At 36.5% G+C, this 17155-nt stretch overlaps 1 protein-coding gene across 3 annotated transcripts in view; it reads left to right on the forward strand.

The window, feature by feature from the left end:
* LOC139697572 (T-complex protein 11-like protein 1) overlaps positions 1–17155 on the forward strand; it is a 34616-nt gene that overhangs the window by 9835 nt on the left and 7626 nt on the right. Inside the window, exons 1-9 of one of the 3 annotated variants that reach the window (XM_071596331.1) lie at positions 5979–6022; positions 7625–7864; positions 9763–9966; positions 11283–11403; positions 12484–12597; positions 12692–12811; positions 12979–13102; positions 13195–13352; positions 15461–15633. In XM_071596331.1, the coding sequence (XP_071452432.1) occupies positions 5994–6022; positions 7625–7864; positions 9763–9966; positions 11283–11403; positions 12484–12597; positions 12692–12811; positions 12979–13102; positions 13195–13352; positions 15461–15633 (1283 nt within the window). In that variant the 5' untranslated portion in view covers positions 5979–5993. Of the gene's footprint in view, positions 1–5978; positions 6023–7241; positions 7324–7624; positions 7865–9762; positions 9967–11282; positions 11404–12483; positions 12598–12691; positions 12812–12978; positions 13103–13194; positions 13353–15460; positions 15634–17155 lie in introns of those variants that run through there. The other 2 variants (XM_071596330.1, XM_071596332.1) reach the window with 2 other exon arrangements.

Consider the following 17155-nt stretch of genomic DNA (forward strand, 5'->3'; position numbering starts at 1 on the left):
AAACATTGTAAACAATCACAGAAACAACACAGGCAATGCTAGCGTCACGCAACTTGGCTCAGAGAAGGCAGACAAGCCACTGAAGCTATCTGACCTCGTCCAGCGGCTACTCGCGTCGTCAGCACTTCATGCGGCACGAACGGGTACTACTTTCCGGATGACCCTCGTATGTATATATATATATATATAAAATATCTTCGAAATGGAACGCTCTTCGGCGACACACAAATATATAAAAACACAGATGATTCTGAAGACGACAGCCGTGCTGTCGAAACGTAAAATAACAAATTGTGAGTGTCCTTTCTTTGTGTCTCTATATTCTAAAAATCTACATCTGTGTTTTTATATATTTATATATATATATATATATATATATATATATATATATATATATATATATATATATATATATATATATATATATATATATATATATATATATATATATATATATATATATATATATATGCTTTCGTAGACGTAACACGGAAGTGCCGAATAGTACAATACACAGTAACACACAATATAGAAACACAAAAAAAGAACACTCACACGTATTTACTATAAGTAAGTTACTTCTATATCTTCAGAGGAAGACGGATTGTTTCCGTCGAAATATCAAGAAAATACGTGTGAGTGTTCTTTTTTTGTGTTTCTATATTGTGTGTTACTGTGTATTGTACTATATATATATATATATATATATATATATATATATATATATATATATATATATATATATGTGTGTGTGTGTGTGTTTGTGTGAGTATGTGTGTGTACACTCACATATATTTGTATATATATTTATAAACAGGTATACGTGTATATAGATACATATATATAATAAAAGAATGAATGGACGATGTGATAGATGTGATTTTGCGGGAAAACCTAGGGAGTTCACACACGAAGACCCTGGTAAAAACCCACGCGGGAAAACACCCACAAAGACACCTAGAAGGCAGTATAATGGATGGAGGACATAATGAAAGAAAGTGGGATGTTGGAAGACCGCAATTCAGAATGTTAAGTACGCGGGGTAGAGGGAGGGAGAGAATGGGTTTTTAAGGCCGCATGAAGAAGGTACGAAGAATTGAAGAAAATAATATCGAGGAAAAGAAGAGGAAATCCACGCGAAACAATAATTACTCTGAAACCTTCAAAACTTATCGCTCATTAGTGGATAGCTAAAAATAATGGTTTGCGGCCATTATTAATCGTAGGAGTAACTCAAGCGCCGTCTACCTTTATAAAAACCTTAATCTAGCTTGCTCTGTTTTCGTGACTGAAAGAATTACCGCACAAATTCCTCCAACTATCCTGCAATATTCATTTTCTTACCTTTACAGACGAAGCGGATCTCAGTAAATTCTAATTCCTTCAATTAAAATGTATTTAATTTGGCGCCAATGGTTCTCGTGTATTCTAAATATGATCTAACTAATAAGCCTCTCCTTTATTGATATGGTACATTTTTCTACCATCGATGCAGATAAAGCCGTTTATTTAAGGTGGACCCGAATAGTTTTCTAACACATGATCGCCATGGGAAGTTGCAGGTTTTTCACTTACCTGCGCTTTTCCCCCTCATTTCAATTTTATTGTTTCATCGGCCAAAGATTGTGCTGGCGATTCATTGAATTCGCAATACCCCTCCGCCGTTTCATCACACGAGTGGGAAGTTGACTCATTCCCTTCCGATGTATACCTGGACTAACGGAACCCGCGTTTTTCCAGATTTGATTTTTTCTTCGTGTCCATTCAAAACATTCGACGCACTTAGTTTTCTCGTCCATCAAGCGCCTTTGTCGCTTTCGTCTCCTTAATATTTTTGCACACTTTATAACATATTTTTTTGCTCCTTCCTCTGTTCCCTTGATCGGGTCACGTGCCTAGTCCTCGATCGAGAGGAACTCACGCGTCCCGAGAGAAAGCGTTCTCGAAATTGACGACCGCCCTAAGGTTTTATTTTAATCGAAGATTTCGGATAATACGAGGGCAGGAGGAGTTCGGACAGTACACTTGTTTTGGAAGTAAGTACAAGCGGGGATCACCTCTCCCCCGTGGATAAGGGGGAGAGGTGATCCCCGCCTGTGGATGATCACGATTCCAATAATTATAACTTGTCGGCTGAAGCGAGGAGAATTGGAGAAAGCTAGGGGATTGACGTGGAACTCTTTTTCTTTCACTTGAAAATATTTGGAAGCATAGGATTGGGTAGCTTGGCACTAATTCTTTTCCGTAAGAAAATTATTTATTCAAGGAGACGACGGAAGCTTGTTTAAGCTGTCTTTTTTATTAATGAATTTTCTGATAAAGTTATTGTGAATTTATTAAACCCTAATGGCACATTTGACTGCGATAGCTAGATCATTCACCCAAATTTGAGATGACGGAACTCACTGGAAAGTGAATTACTAAACGAATTAGTTTTCTGTGGAAATCATTGCGAATTTATTTTATCTCGGTAGCATATTTGATCGTGATAACCGAATTCAGTTGTCTTCATTTTCCTATCGAACTGAAACCAGAGAAATTTAATTCACGAAACTTAGCCGACTCCAGCGCTTCCCTATATTTTTAAGAAACCCAGGACCGAGCCTATGTATTTGAGGCTGTTGTTGGATACAAAAAAGAAATAAAATACGAACACATCAAGTACATAGATACTCAATTGTTTGAAGTACATGAGATTCGTCGAAAGTTTTCCTCGTATAATTCCAATTTTGTTTTATCTCCAGAGAAAAAAAAACAACTATTAAGAAAGAGGGAATGTGCAAGCACGGCCCTCTTGTTAATAATATTCGGCGAAAAATCCTGATTTTGTCACGATCATTGGCTTCTTACTCAAAATGGAACGGATTTAATCGAAAGATTTCTGTAAGTCTGAAATCAAGTAAAACAAAACTACTCTAGTCATCACAGCTGTACAGTGGCGTATGACTTGAAAAACTCGAATTGCATGATATATTTCTTTCTGTTTGGCCTTTCCTCCACTCCAGAAGATAATCGGAAACAATGCTAATGCATTTTCGCGTTTTCTGCTGATGAAGATTAGGGAAAAAAATAAGAGCTGAACCGAGGCAGTAAAGCTTTTGGGCTTTCTTCCTGTTTGCGGTTAAGAAAATATTTAATTTTTCTACAGTGCTTAAACCGAGACGTTCGCATCTTATTAAAATGATCTTTAAAGGGTAAATAAACTTAAATTTACATAAATCAGTCATATTGTGCATGGCATGTAAATTACCGGTGATACTAATAATAAAATCTCGGGGTTAATACCTCTTTGGAAAATCGATGTATGCGGCCAAAGTGTAAGGAAACGCCCTTTTTAATTATAAATAAAGGGAAAATCAGAAAGTAAGCTTTAAGTTTCGATGAAAATTTTCATTTATCCAAATGAAATTCAACTAGGAAACATGCAAAATTCAACTTGATTGCAGAATTTTGCAATGCAATCGCAGGACTACCATATGGAAGGAGGAAGAACTTCAGTTTACCCCGAGAAAGTCTGTTGGATAGAGTTAGTTGTTCTTTAAATGCTATGGTTTTCGGCTCAACTTGATGGAACTTCATGATGAAAAATGAATTATAATAACTTTGTTAATTCCACTGATTTTTATTTTGAAAACGACCCGTTTCGTCGAAACCGGTCGTTGATGTACTGTATAAGTCCTGTATATTGCACCTGATGATGTCGACTTTTCGACTAAACCGGTCGTTTTAAAAAATAAAAATCAATGGAATTTACAAAGTTATTACTATTCGCTTTTTAGTTGTCCTTTTGCTACAATGTCTCTACGGCATTCATATTTAAATAAAACAAATGCTCTGTTTCAGCGTGGGAAAAGCATACAAATGTATCGGTGTTTTAAGTTTTGTAAGTACAAAAAAAGTACTTATTGCCTGGGGACATGGACAAAGGAGGCTCTTCATGCTCGGCGTATATAACGATCAATTACACAAACTTGTGGTACCATTCTTTGGGTGTTGTTTGTTAGATTATGATTCACATTATCTGTCACCTCGAAGAAATCACATGATGGTGAGATATCCTTCAGTTCATGCATGCGCTATTTCCTCGTGTTCTCAGACGGTGGGTGACACACCGTTCGGGATTAGCGGCCCACTCAAATGGGCGGCGGACGTTCAGTTGGAAGAGAAGTTCATTGATCCTTGCCATTCTCCCACACATCGGCGGAGGATGGAGCAATGCCTCTCTCATCGTTCGAAATCTGGAGCGCTTTATGAAATTTTTTTATCAATTCCTAACTTTCTTTCTCCAAGCTGAACAAATGGCTTCGTGTCTGCCCTACGTTTTAATTCCAAGAATCGATTATCGTCATAGGTGGAAAGGACGGTTCATACAGTGGGCGAGCGAGAAATTTCACTCGTTCCATTCAATTTGGTGTATTATTTCTGGTATCGATTATCGAAATATCGCACTGGTCAATTGCAATGATATATTAAACAATTAACTTTAGTAATGAGACTAGATTCCTAAAACATATTTTTACGAATCATTCCAATATTTTGCAGTATCATCACCGGTGCATTTCCCCCGCCTCGTGTGATACAAACTCCCGTCATAGATTGTGAGAAAATGCACCAAAATTAAGACGTCACAAAGCCAATCAAGTTAATCAAAGATTTCAATTCCAGGAGCTGAAGTCTCCTGTTATTTATTTACCGGAATCTGTCCTTGAAAGCGTTCGCCCGTTTATCGCGATCTTTGTGTAAAGCGGTATTACCTTCGGCGATGGGTTGCTTATCTTCGTGTCCTTGAAAGTTTATTGTACGAGGAAGCAACCTTGCTGCGCATAACGTTCGTGCAGAAATTGTGAGTCACACTCTTCATTAATCTCTCCCATTAAAAAAACAAGTTCCGACAAGAAGTTTAAGACGTAGGGACGATGACTCACGAGACGTCTCCTTCGAGAAGGGAATCTGCCTCTTACCTTATTGCAAATGCCAGCTGTTTAAGTGCGACTGCATATGCTTGACCCCTACTATTCGACGCACAATCCAGGCTCCCCATCTTATGTGGCTGTTTCAAAAGCTGCGCAAGTGACTTGGAATGAAATGTAGATCATTTATTTGGTGAACTAGCTTCAAACTGGTTAAATTAGAGTGCAGTAAAATAATGTTCATTTGCCATAACAATCACGCAATTACAAGCGAGGTGCGTCATGTCTCAGATCCAAAGCCATTCTCATAATACCAATCAATTAGACTGTTGGAATTTGCTCAAATTCAGTTTCTACGGATATTTAACAATTTTTAATGTCGAGTCACCAAAATCCATAGAAATGCAATGCAGAAGAAGAGGCTTAGGCAGAGAATATTCTTCGCAAATCCATAGTGAAAACCTTAAGAATGCCCTGTATATAATATGTATATGCAATTTGTGGCTCAGAATATAAAATAAATTGGGGAAAGAAGAACTCACCCTGAGCCTCACAAATCACCTCCGTTCCTATTCTTGCAAATGTAGGCCCCATAGGGTTTTTTGGTTCTCCATACCATGACCATTCAAATTTAGTCCGTCGGATAAGGAATTTTTAACCGCTGAATTTATTCATTGTTGTTTTGTTTTTCCTACTATATTTGGGTTCAGAGATCACTGCCTTCCTTTATTATATTGTTTCATTCGCTATAATAGAAATCATAATATATATTGTCGAATTATGTGTTATTTCAATAGGCTGCAGTAGATTTCCTTATTATTGGTCGTTTAGTCAATCGTTCGGTAAAGTTTGTTTGCGATCAAGGCCTTCAACAGACTCCATACATGTTTGGCATACTAGTCGTTACGCGGCTTACTGGCGCAGCTGTTAGGAGCGCATCATTTGAAACTTATTCTCGCGCACCGCCGTGCCTAGCGCGAGCAGCCGCACGTTCCCTAATTTAGCCGTTGCCCCTGGAAACTATCCCGTTGGGTGTTGATTATAAGCTTGTTCATCTCCCGTAGCAAAGTGGTAGCAAACAAAATGGTTCGGAATGTAAATTCAGACAAAAGGTAAGCAGATTCCAAGGTTATTCTTTTTGAAGAAGTTTGAACTTGCAGTTCATCATGACGGTATCTGTAATTGTTTGAAATTAATAGTGACTGAAAGTAATAGTGACTTGAAGTTAATGAGTGACTTTGATAGCAGGACCTACAATCATGAGTAAACGATTTAATTCTACACAGCTTTGAAATGTAAATACAGCCATGCTTGTTCGGCAATCCCATCGAAATTTTCGCGTAAAAGCCTTAGTGCTAAATCGCTAAGTTTGGAAGTGTCAAAATTCTCACCGTGGCGGAAATATTGCGAAATGTGGAAAACTGCCAGATCAAACCCAAAAAGTTTAAGAAGGAAGTGGTGAGGCCATAAAAGGTATCACGCCCCAGGATTGAAATATGTTTATCCCACCGTTGGCCACAGTTTTTAGTCCTTTTGACCAAAATAAAAATACTTATGGTTTTTCAGAAGAAAATACATCGACATATACTTCAGAAGATACATTATGCACACATTTAAGTTGGAAAAGATGCGGCTACCTCCTCCAGTTTTCATTGAAAAAATGAGTACGTCGCATATAATTGCAACCCATCGTACTTAGTTTTCCCTGGAATAAAAGTCTGCTGGCTATTTACTACCGATTCGATTGTGTACATTGAACTGGGTCATCTTTAAACCTGCGTTTGACTGGTAATTTCCATTGCCTCTTACTGAGTAAGTTCTGCTAAAACATATCTATGTTAGTAAGGCTCTCCTAATTCTAACATGGGTCATCAATAAATTGTCTGTAAGAAATATTAACTCTTGTTTGCATTAATATACGTGAGTTTTTCGTGAAACTCTTAATAGGAATACGTCCTCACTGGTATTCATTGTCAACACAGATGCGAATTAACCTAGTGAAGCATATTCTGATGATATTCGTAATCTCTTTAACATTCCATTCTGCATTTTCTATTCAAAGGAAGAATAGAAAGAAAAAAGAGGTCCAATTCATTCGACAATGGGCACTAAATCTTCACTGTGGTAAATGGGAAATGTAGCTCTTCCAAGACACTAGTTTTCCCACTTAACTCCCCGTTAATGCTCTACATTATACCATGTTTTGACCGTAAGGCATAATATTACTTGACGCTGATACAATAGATATACTATGTGCGTAAACAAATTAACAGGATATTACATGATTTGGTTAGATTTAGGTGTATTTTTTATTTCAGAATTCAAGATAAAAACTACAAAAGAAACAACTCACATTAGGAAGGTGCATGAAATCCCTCTGGAAAACTGCCAAATTCTCTGGTCTGCAATTAGGGTAAACATTAATGTTTTCGTTGCCATATTTATCATATTAAGTTTTATGGCGAAATTCGACAGGGTACGTGATATTAAGTATGTAATATGGGAAACGGAATGCATATAATTTGGCTGTACCCCAACGCTAGGACCTTGCAGCTTAACCAGGAATGCATTTCCAAAAATTGAATTAATGGCACTGTTCCTTAGTCCTCTTTAGAATTACAAAAAACTCCCCGCTTTACCCCATGATTTGGCGTACCACCCTAAGCAATGACCTTCCGGTGGAAATAACGGGTGCTGTTTTCCGATCGTCGCAGGGCTCCCCACGGGATGGACCGGAGGAAGGAGGTGACCGCGGAGGCAGAGGGGGCCGTTGGGGGCAAGGAGGAAGAGGCGGCGGTGGCGGAAGAGGCCGCGTCCCGCGAGCTACTGGGCGGTGAGAGCGGGCGCCCGGAGGCCAGTCTCCCGGTGGACGTCAGCGGCGCCAAGGAGGGAGCGAGACAGCGCTATGAAAGTGAAGGTTCTTCCTCGGGAAGCGATGAGGACAAGGGGAAAAGGTGAGAACTCTCACTCACCCAGTTCCCAATGCTGCTACCACAATGGAGAACACGGAGGAATTTAATCAACCTTCTTATCACGTTATACTCGGCTCGCTTTTTCCACCACGTGGTGACGTCCACTTTGCGCAACGTGCACGCACGACTTTTAGCTCTCGGAAGAGACTTTCCCTAAGGCCAATAGCACTCAAACTCTTTCTGCTGGTCTATCCCTCACAGAAGGTGGCCAATGGGAAGCAACGTATTTATCTACAGTTAAATTCACACCTTTATGACAAATTCTTGTTGCTAAATACTTCATGTTTACGAAAGGCGACAATAATGAAAAAAAAACATACTCAACTGAATGAAATTTGTTATTAAAAATAAAATAACTGGAATAGCATGTGGATTCCGATTTTATGCACAAAAATTAAAGCTTACCAATCAGCACAACATGCCTGCTATGATGGCACATAAATAATGTTCAGGAGAAGAGAATCACTTGCTGTACATGCACTTTATCACTAGCCTATTCTTCTGCAAAAAAATTAAAGGTAACTAAGAGCATGAAATGCCCTTTGAAAACACTTTTCTAAATTACATTATTTTTCTATCTTCAAATGTAAATAAATATTGGTAACTGTAGTGTCACCTACACTTAGAAATGATTACTTAATCATTTGTACTTTCATTAATTATAATTTAATATCCTCAATAATTGACAGTTTCAAAAATGTTAATGTTTTCTCATTTTTTTATGAAATGACAATGTGCAAAGAATGGTAATGTCTATCTAAAAGTGTAGAGAATTCTTTTTCGCACAATGTGTGAAGTAAGAATTTGAATTGCTGAAGCACATAAAAATATTTCCCAATTCAAATTTTTTGCACTGGAAAAGGATTTTGCTTTCATATTCAAGAATGCTCTCTTTGATTTTAGCCATTGATATTCTTTTAGTGGTCAATTTTTCGTGGTCGTACTCAACCTCACTAAAGATGAAACTTATCAAAGTTTCTCCACAAATTTTAGTGGGACTTTTCTTTTTTAATACTTATGAAGAAGAACTCGTTTCTTCAGTCCAGAAATAGGCTGCGTAAATTAGAAATATTGCACCGAAACTAGTTCTCATATCAGAGCTACTAAGCATGCAGATATTATAGACAATTTAATGATTGGAATTCACAGAATATTTCATGCTAAGAAATATCACCTATATTTGAAAGTATTGAAAAATATTACAACAATTGAGAAAAGAGAATAAAAAATTACATTTTAAGTAAAATGAAAAATGTATCTTTCTTGGGTACTTTTTACTACACATTACATGAAAATATTTGAAGGACAACAACTATTTCACCAATCAGTGTGAATATTGGTGCACAACAATAACAGTTTGACTTTTATATTATGACATGCGAATTGAAAACCACCTATAAAGGGCACTCAATGTGAAATGAATTTTGAAATTTTTGTCCCAGAATTATTTCCTAAAATGCATAATTATTAAATGGAATTCATATAAACTCTTCACAAAAATAACATGAAGTATTCCATTTGAAGCAATTAATAATTAGTTCTAAGGTGTTCCCGACACTTTCTAACTATTTATTGGAATGCCTGCCATATAAATTAATTGATAAAAAACAAATTGCTCAAAACAAACTAAACATTATTACTTTTGAGTTGGAAGTTGTTATTATTATCATTAGTATTAATTTGGAAGAGAGTCACGTCATCATATCCAGTGGCCTGTAATCAACTCGACAACTTTGATCAAACTGAATGCTGTTGAATGATTAAATATATATGCTATCTTCCCGTATCTATTCTTTTGCATGATAATGCTTTGCTTTTTTATTTCTGATTGCTGACTGCGCTTTCATTTTTTACGCCACAAACATTCATGGCTTGCACAGACAACGCACAGGGGGGTCAGGATCTCCCCCAAGGCCTCAGCGAGGTTTTGTTCTTCCTAGTGTGATGGCCGCCTCACCACCAAAGTTTGTCTCTTTGGAGGAAATAATGCAAGCTGCCAATGGAGTCACTAACATGGCTCTTGCTCATGAGATTGCAGTCAATCGGGACTTCAAGCTCGAGAAACTGGAACCTCCAGAAAACAGGTGATTATCCTGTTATTTAATATATGATTTAAAATCACTGTGTGTGCACTAAAATGCAGAGCAAGAGTATTTCTAATAATAAAAATATATTTCCCTAAATGTTCATTGAAGTTCCAGGTGGAGGCAAATACATAATTGTTAGCGGAGGAGACAAAATATTTTAAAAAATTACTGAAAAGAAAAAATAAGAAATAAAATTGTTTTATCACTAAATCCCATTGTCTGAGACACTTAATAAGGAGCAGGTACTGGTTAAGGATCAAATAAGAGCACTTTTACACTGCTAAAATATAAAAAAATAGTCTTTTAGCAACAGAATTATGAAGTGCCATCTTATAATGACTTACATTTGGGAGGAAGGGGAGATGCTGTAATAAGAGGAGGGGAAAGAGGGGTAAATCAAATCCCCAACCTCAGCCCCATCCCACCAACTTCCTTTGTTCCCAAATGCAAGGGTATACAAAATGGCACTTGTAATCATTTTGTAACTGAAGGTGACGTGACGCATCAAAACCTGGTCATAATAAGTTTTAACAGAGCAAAAGTACTCTTATTACGTCATTAATATGTTCCAATACCACCATGTCATACCTGAATGTGTGTGATGAACTGGTAATGAGTGAATTATTTTGAGTCTCCTGTTGCTTTAATAAATTTATATTTTTGGCAGAAGTCCATCAGTCATAGTCACTTTTAATGGACGCAGACTTAATACTCGATACATATCTAAGCTTAACACTGTGACAAGCACACTAATAACATGAATTACTATATATGTATCACTTCCCAACCTCTCATACATTTTACCCACATAATTCCCTTGGGAGCACGAGATAAATAGTTTGAGCTACATTTTTAATCACTGTGGTAACTTAATGTTTGATGCATTGGTGAATCGGAGACTACCTTTACTGCACAAAATGCAAACATTAAAAACTAGGTATATTAAAAAACTAGGTAAGAGTTAAATACTTGTTCTAGCTGTGAAAGCATTGACCATTTTAAACTAATTAGAAGTGTGCACTCAAGCTTAAAGCACTACATCTTTTCAAGTCAATTTGGGACCAAAGTTGATCATAAAGCAATTTTGCCAACCTGCTTTAAGATTTGTGAAGTCAATACACATATCTAAAAATGTGCTAAAAAATAGAAAACATGTGGAATTTACTAATTTACCTCACAAAAAACTAAAAACACTCAGTGAAAAAATAGCTGGGAATATTTTTGTGAGAATGGTGCATGTTAATTATTATCTTTTCTAATATTTTAAATTAGGCTATGAATGTTTAATAAAAATATAATTTACTCTGATACAGCTTGCAGAAACAAATCAAAGATACAGTGCATCGTGCTTTCTGGGACGTTCTAGCAGTTCAACTTGCTGAAAATCCTCCCAATTACACTCAAGCTATGGTTCTTCTTGAGGATATTAAAAATGTAAGTTGCAAATCATATGAAAAGAAAGCCTCTGGAACTGTAATCGATGGTGGGCAGTGCAGGGTATAGTTGCAATAAACATATGGACATCAGAAACATTAATAATCACAAATGCTTTAAATTACTAGAATGAATTCATTACTAAGAGATGTCTCCCTTATTGATTAACGATGTTTGCTGTGGTTGTCTCTCTTCTTTATACTTCAACATTGAACTGGTAGAAGAATACAATTTGAATTCAACTAATGGAATGGAGCTTTGACTACTGGACTTCAATTCCAGTGGAATGGATGGTTAAATTCCTTCCGGGACAGAGCTAAACCCAAGCCATCTGTTTCTTTGGATGAAATAACTTCCTTATAAATAGTTGATAGCATTGGAAAAGGAACATACATACCCGAAATGTATGAATATCACATCCTACACCACTCTGTATCAGACAAGTTCTATTCTCACCTACCATCAGCCACTCATCTGATCACGGGTTGTTATCATATTTCAATTCACACTTCAGCCCATCATAGACTTGCTTTCATCTTATATTTTATAAATGCAAGGCATGAGCTTATTGTCTTTTACTGCTTAAGGAGGAAAGATAGAAGGTATATTTCCAGTGGCATCTAACTTGGCTCTTCAAGTGGTAAAATGTGTACATCTTTATCCCTCATACTCCCAAAATCCCCGCATTTCATGTCACCACCTTCGTCTTCACTTCTTGGATTCCTTCCATTTATCATCCTCTTTCCCCCACTTTTCTTTCTCTTCCTAGCCTGATCTCCCACCCATTTGCTGAATGTTTGCAGGTACATCTCTGCACCAGAAGAATTGGTGCCATTGATATTGATGAAAAACTCAACTGATCATTTGGCAGCAACAAATGCTCTGATTTTTTTTTCATGTGATGTTAGAATACTCTCTTCCGGCTTGGTTAGCTTGGAGATTTTATTATTAATGATACATTTCTAATTGTTTTAATCAAATTAATGATAATAGTTAAATGTGTACTGTCATGGAAATTGTCATGTATCTGTATCTATTATGTTGGCAGAATACTACAGGTGATGGTAATATGTTTTACAGATGATGCTTTCTGTGCTACTTCCTCATCATACAAAGATAAGGGATGAGGTATCTGAAGTTCTGGACATTGACTTGGTCAGGCAACAAGCAGAAGCTGAAGTTCTTGATTTCCAAGTATGTATTGCAAAATATTGATTCATGATACATTGTAGCATTTGCAGCTGTTTCTTTTTGTCACATTTACTAATTTTTATCTTGTATATTCCAGCATTATGCCCAGTATATTATCTCATTCATGGCTAAGCTGTGTGCACCAGTCCGCGATGAAAGAATTCGTGAGCTGACCCAAACATCAGAGATAATCCCACTCTTCAAAGGAATCCTTGAGGTAAAATTCACAACCGATTCACATGTAAATTTAGAAAGAATGAATAAAACATGAAATGGACATTACCTCTAGAATTATATTAATTTCCAGCAGGTAAGAGTCATTTATTTCTTTAAAAATGAATTTATAAATACAGCTGGTAAACGGAGATTTTTTTTCTTACGCAGACATTAGACTTGATGAAGCTCGACATGGCAAATTTTGCCATTGAACAAATAAGGCCGCACATAATGGCTCAGAGTGTGGACTATGAGAAGAAAAAATTTGCTGAATTTTTAAAATCACAGGAAGGTTAGTAAACCCTAAGCTATATTTCCAAAAATCTGAGGCTTTCTAATGGAAGAATTATTTGAATGGAGGTATTACTTATGGCTTTTGATTAGATGGCTTGGAGTATACAAAGAGGTGGCTGGGGAGGCATCTCAGGGCCTTGGAGGAAAAGGGTGAGAAGGGACCTAACATCCGTGCAGTCATCAACCAGGTCCTCACTAAAGCTTATCTGGAACTAGTTGAGTGGAATGAAGAGGAACTGTATCCAGAGGTAGACATTTTTTGGTTTTACTTTTAAGGCAATTCTTTCACTTCTTATAAGGCATAGATTGTTTTGTAGCTTATTGCATTGACTGCTTATATGCCATATTGAAAACATAAGGGAGTAAGATTCCTATTTTTTAGACAATGCTCATACTGATCAAATGCTTCTCATAGAAATAACAAAATAAATGTCTTAAATCTAGTTTTGCTGCATTGTGGCATTTTAATGCAACTTCAGATGCTAGACGGCAACAAAACTAATTTTAATCAATTGATTTTTTTCATGTGAGAAATGATAAAATCATCTATCTCTCTTTACAGAGTGAAATCACAAAAATTCACAAAATCTACTACCACCGCTTAGTGTATTTCTAAATTTTTCTTAGTCCTATAATCTGTTTCTCAAAGCTATAATTATGTCTATTAACTTTCTAAAAAAATTGAAAATGTAATAGTAACATGTAATCTGAACTAAGTTCTTTGAGATGTAAACTCAACAACTATCACTATGGATTTATTGCCAGTGGAAAGCTTAATAATACTCATTAGGTTTCAATAATGTGCCTCTGATAGCAGCAACACCTGTCATACTGTGCCTTTTCTATTTCAAAATGCCATTTAACTATTTGCTACTTGTTGACATCATTACGAATTTTTATTTGAGATGCGGAACACAAAAATGAGATCAAATGAAAAATATTCCCTTTTATCATAACTATTTTTTAGACAACAGATTTTGACTAGTAAGAATTTTATAGTGACATATATTCCCTATAAAACATTATGCCTGACCCTACATGTCTGTGATGATGTTCTACCAGAAAAATATGCAGTGACTCAATCCCAGGTCTTAGAGAACTATTAGTGGGGCCTAGATAAAAACTAGTTCCTTTATTATTATTCAGTAACCTGCCAGAATGATGTACATCTGTTTTTGATAGGTTTATGATGGGCCTAAACAATAGCACTACTGTACTACTAAGCCCTGAATAACATGGCATAAAATATCCCCAAACCCGATGTTAAATATTATCTTAAATCATTCTTCGACTCAGTATATTTTCAATCTCCCATGAATGCATTCAAAATCCTCATTCTTTCCTTCCACCTACCTTGCCTCCCATCTATAGCATCTATTCTCGGTTTCAGCATCCCATTGTGTCTCAGCACCTCTTCCGTCCAATTGTTCTTCCTCCTCCAAATTTCCCCAACCGTCTTCTCTCTTCCCCCATCATGCCTAATGCTTCTTATGTTTCCCTCGCCCATTTCATTTTCTCTGTTCTTCACCACACCCACATTTCAAAAGTCTTTTATCAATGCTTTTCCTCATGACTCATTGACCTGGTTGCCAATTCATGGAAAACTATGATATATATTTAAGTTTTCATCAGTCTTTTTTTTACATGTTAATTTGAGGTGCCTTTCATCAACACCTCTCTTTTTGTAGAATTATCTACTAAAGGAAATTTTTTAAAAGCTGGAGTATTCCTAAAAACTTGAGTAATTTAATTGTTTTTTTATTAACAGTATTGTTCTTGAGAGCCCAAGTTAAGCGTGCCTTTTTGAAGGTCCAATTACAGGGTAACTAACATGACAAGTGCACTTAATAAATATTCCAATGGATTGAACTGTCTTTGGTGATGGTTTGGTGAAATTTTATATTTTCTAGGGTCATCTGATTTATTTTTATAAGGATTCTGATGTCAGAAATCTTAAATAAGTATAATGTTATTAAAAGGCTTTGATATGGCCAGGGTCAGCTCAACATAGAAGTCAATTGAAAAGGCTAGTTAAGTCTAAAATGGACTCTTGCCTTTCCCAAAATGTGGCTCTACCACTAAAACTAAACAAGTAAATGTATTACAATGCAACAATATCAGAGTCAAATCATTTGCCTTAACTGGGATTTGAACCCGGATCCCTGTCCAGATTTGAATACCAGTCAAGGGGAATGATTTTTACACTCTGAAATTGTTGCACTGTAATGCATATTAGCAGAAGACTCTGTCAAAAGTTACTGTGGGGGCATCTCCCACAGTTTCTTAGAATAAGTAAATGTATACCTCACCTATAGTAATTATATTCACCATTACTGCATGTGATGTCTATTTGCAGACTGTGTTGATGGACCAGTCAAGATTTTCAGACTTGAATGTAAGAGTGCAGAGGGCGACTGTGGTTGGAACTGTGCTTCTTGTCACTGCTGGTGCAGTTGGATCTCCATTTCAAGGAATGCCATCATTCAAAAACCACTTGAAGGACCACATTATGCTCCTCATAGATGATGGGTGAGTTGAGGGAATGCCTTCACTTCCAAATCAGGGGACCGACCCTCTAGCTATAATTTGCAACAGTCGCCTGCGAATTGAATATCAAAATTTCTCATGCAGACATTTTTGATGAAGAGCCTACATCCAAAAAGAGTCATAAGTTTTGAAAAATCAATGGTAAGTCTTAAAACTTGAAATTATTGGCAAATTGTTAATATTTTAGCATCATTTTAGGATCTGACTCCAGAATCTGTTCTCTCTCATCACATGGAATTAGGAGATGCATGATTTTAATAAAACCAGTGCATCTTTGGGCTAGATTATGATCTGCTCATGAGCCATGACAAGGGAATTATTGCCTGTAATGATAGGTGGAGTAAGCATGATATCAATTCAATCAGTACATTTATCAGGGAAAATACAGGATTTTAAAATTCAAAGTACCATAGATACGTTTACATAAATTCTTCATTTAGATATCAGGAAATATCAGCATTCAAGGAAGAATGTGTTGGATTTTGCATTGATTTCTTATTGCATTTGTTTACTGCCCCTGTCATGTGACCTATCATTAAATTAGTTGAAACAAAGATATAAACAGAAACACTAATATGTTCATATTGATTGAATTGAGCTCTTACGGCTAGAGAACTAGTGAGCTAGTATGGCTAACTGAAAAACTCCAATAGCCGTCAGCTATGGCTATTTTTTTACGGTTTACAGCTATTGGAGTTTTTTATTTATTCAATACTTAAATGTTCAATCACAGAAACAGTAATCATTACGCGGCTCAGCCTGCATTCATCTGTTACTTCAAAAGTTGTTACAATATATTTCACCCTTAGATGATTTAATTCCTCTCATGAGTTTGCTATGGGTGACACCAATCATCATCCCATTCACCTCTAGGCAACATAAATGTATTAGTTCACATATATAAAGAGAAATAAACCCATGAATAAATGCCAGCATTAGTACTTGATTTAGTTGTACTTAAAATATAATGGATACCTGCATTTTAATTTTGAAAGAACCCTGTTCAACATACTGCCATTCCAGAAGACCAATGCAAAATTCCATTCCATTAAATGAGAAGTATCTTACCAAAAGAAGTACGAGAGCGATTCAATAAGTACCCATGTTTGACGGACGGAAAGGTCATGGCGACAGTTTTTGGGATGCAAATGGCGTCATCCTCATGGATTTTTTTAGAAAAAGGAAGAACGATCCCTGGGAAATACTACAGTGAGTTATTGGACCGCTTTGACAAAAAATTGAAGGAGACACGGCCATATTTGGCGAAAAAGAAGGTGCTGTTTCACCACGACAACGCACCAGTACATTCATCCCAAGTTGTCGCCGCCAAACTGCATGAACTATGTTATGAATTTTTGCCGCACACCCCGTATTCACCCGATCTGGCTCCCTGCGACTTTTTCTTATTCCCTAACATGAAGAAATGGCTCGTGGGAAAAAAATTTAGCTCAAACGAGGAAGTTATCGCTCATATTATTGAATAGCACAATTTTTTTACTTTGTA

This window comes from Hetaerina americana, unplaced genomic scaffold (assembly GCF_022747635.1).
Source record: "Hetaerina americana unplaced genomic scaffold, ioHetAmer1.1.p SCAF_8, whole genome shotgun sequence".
Classification (NCBI taxonomy): domain Eukaryota; kingdom Metazoa; phylum Arthropoda; class Insecta; order Odonata; family Calopterygidae; genus Hetaerina; species Hetaerina americana.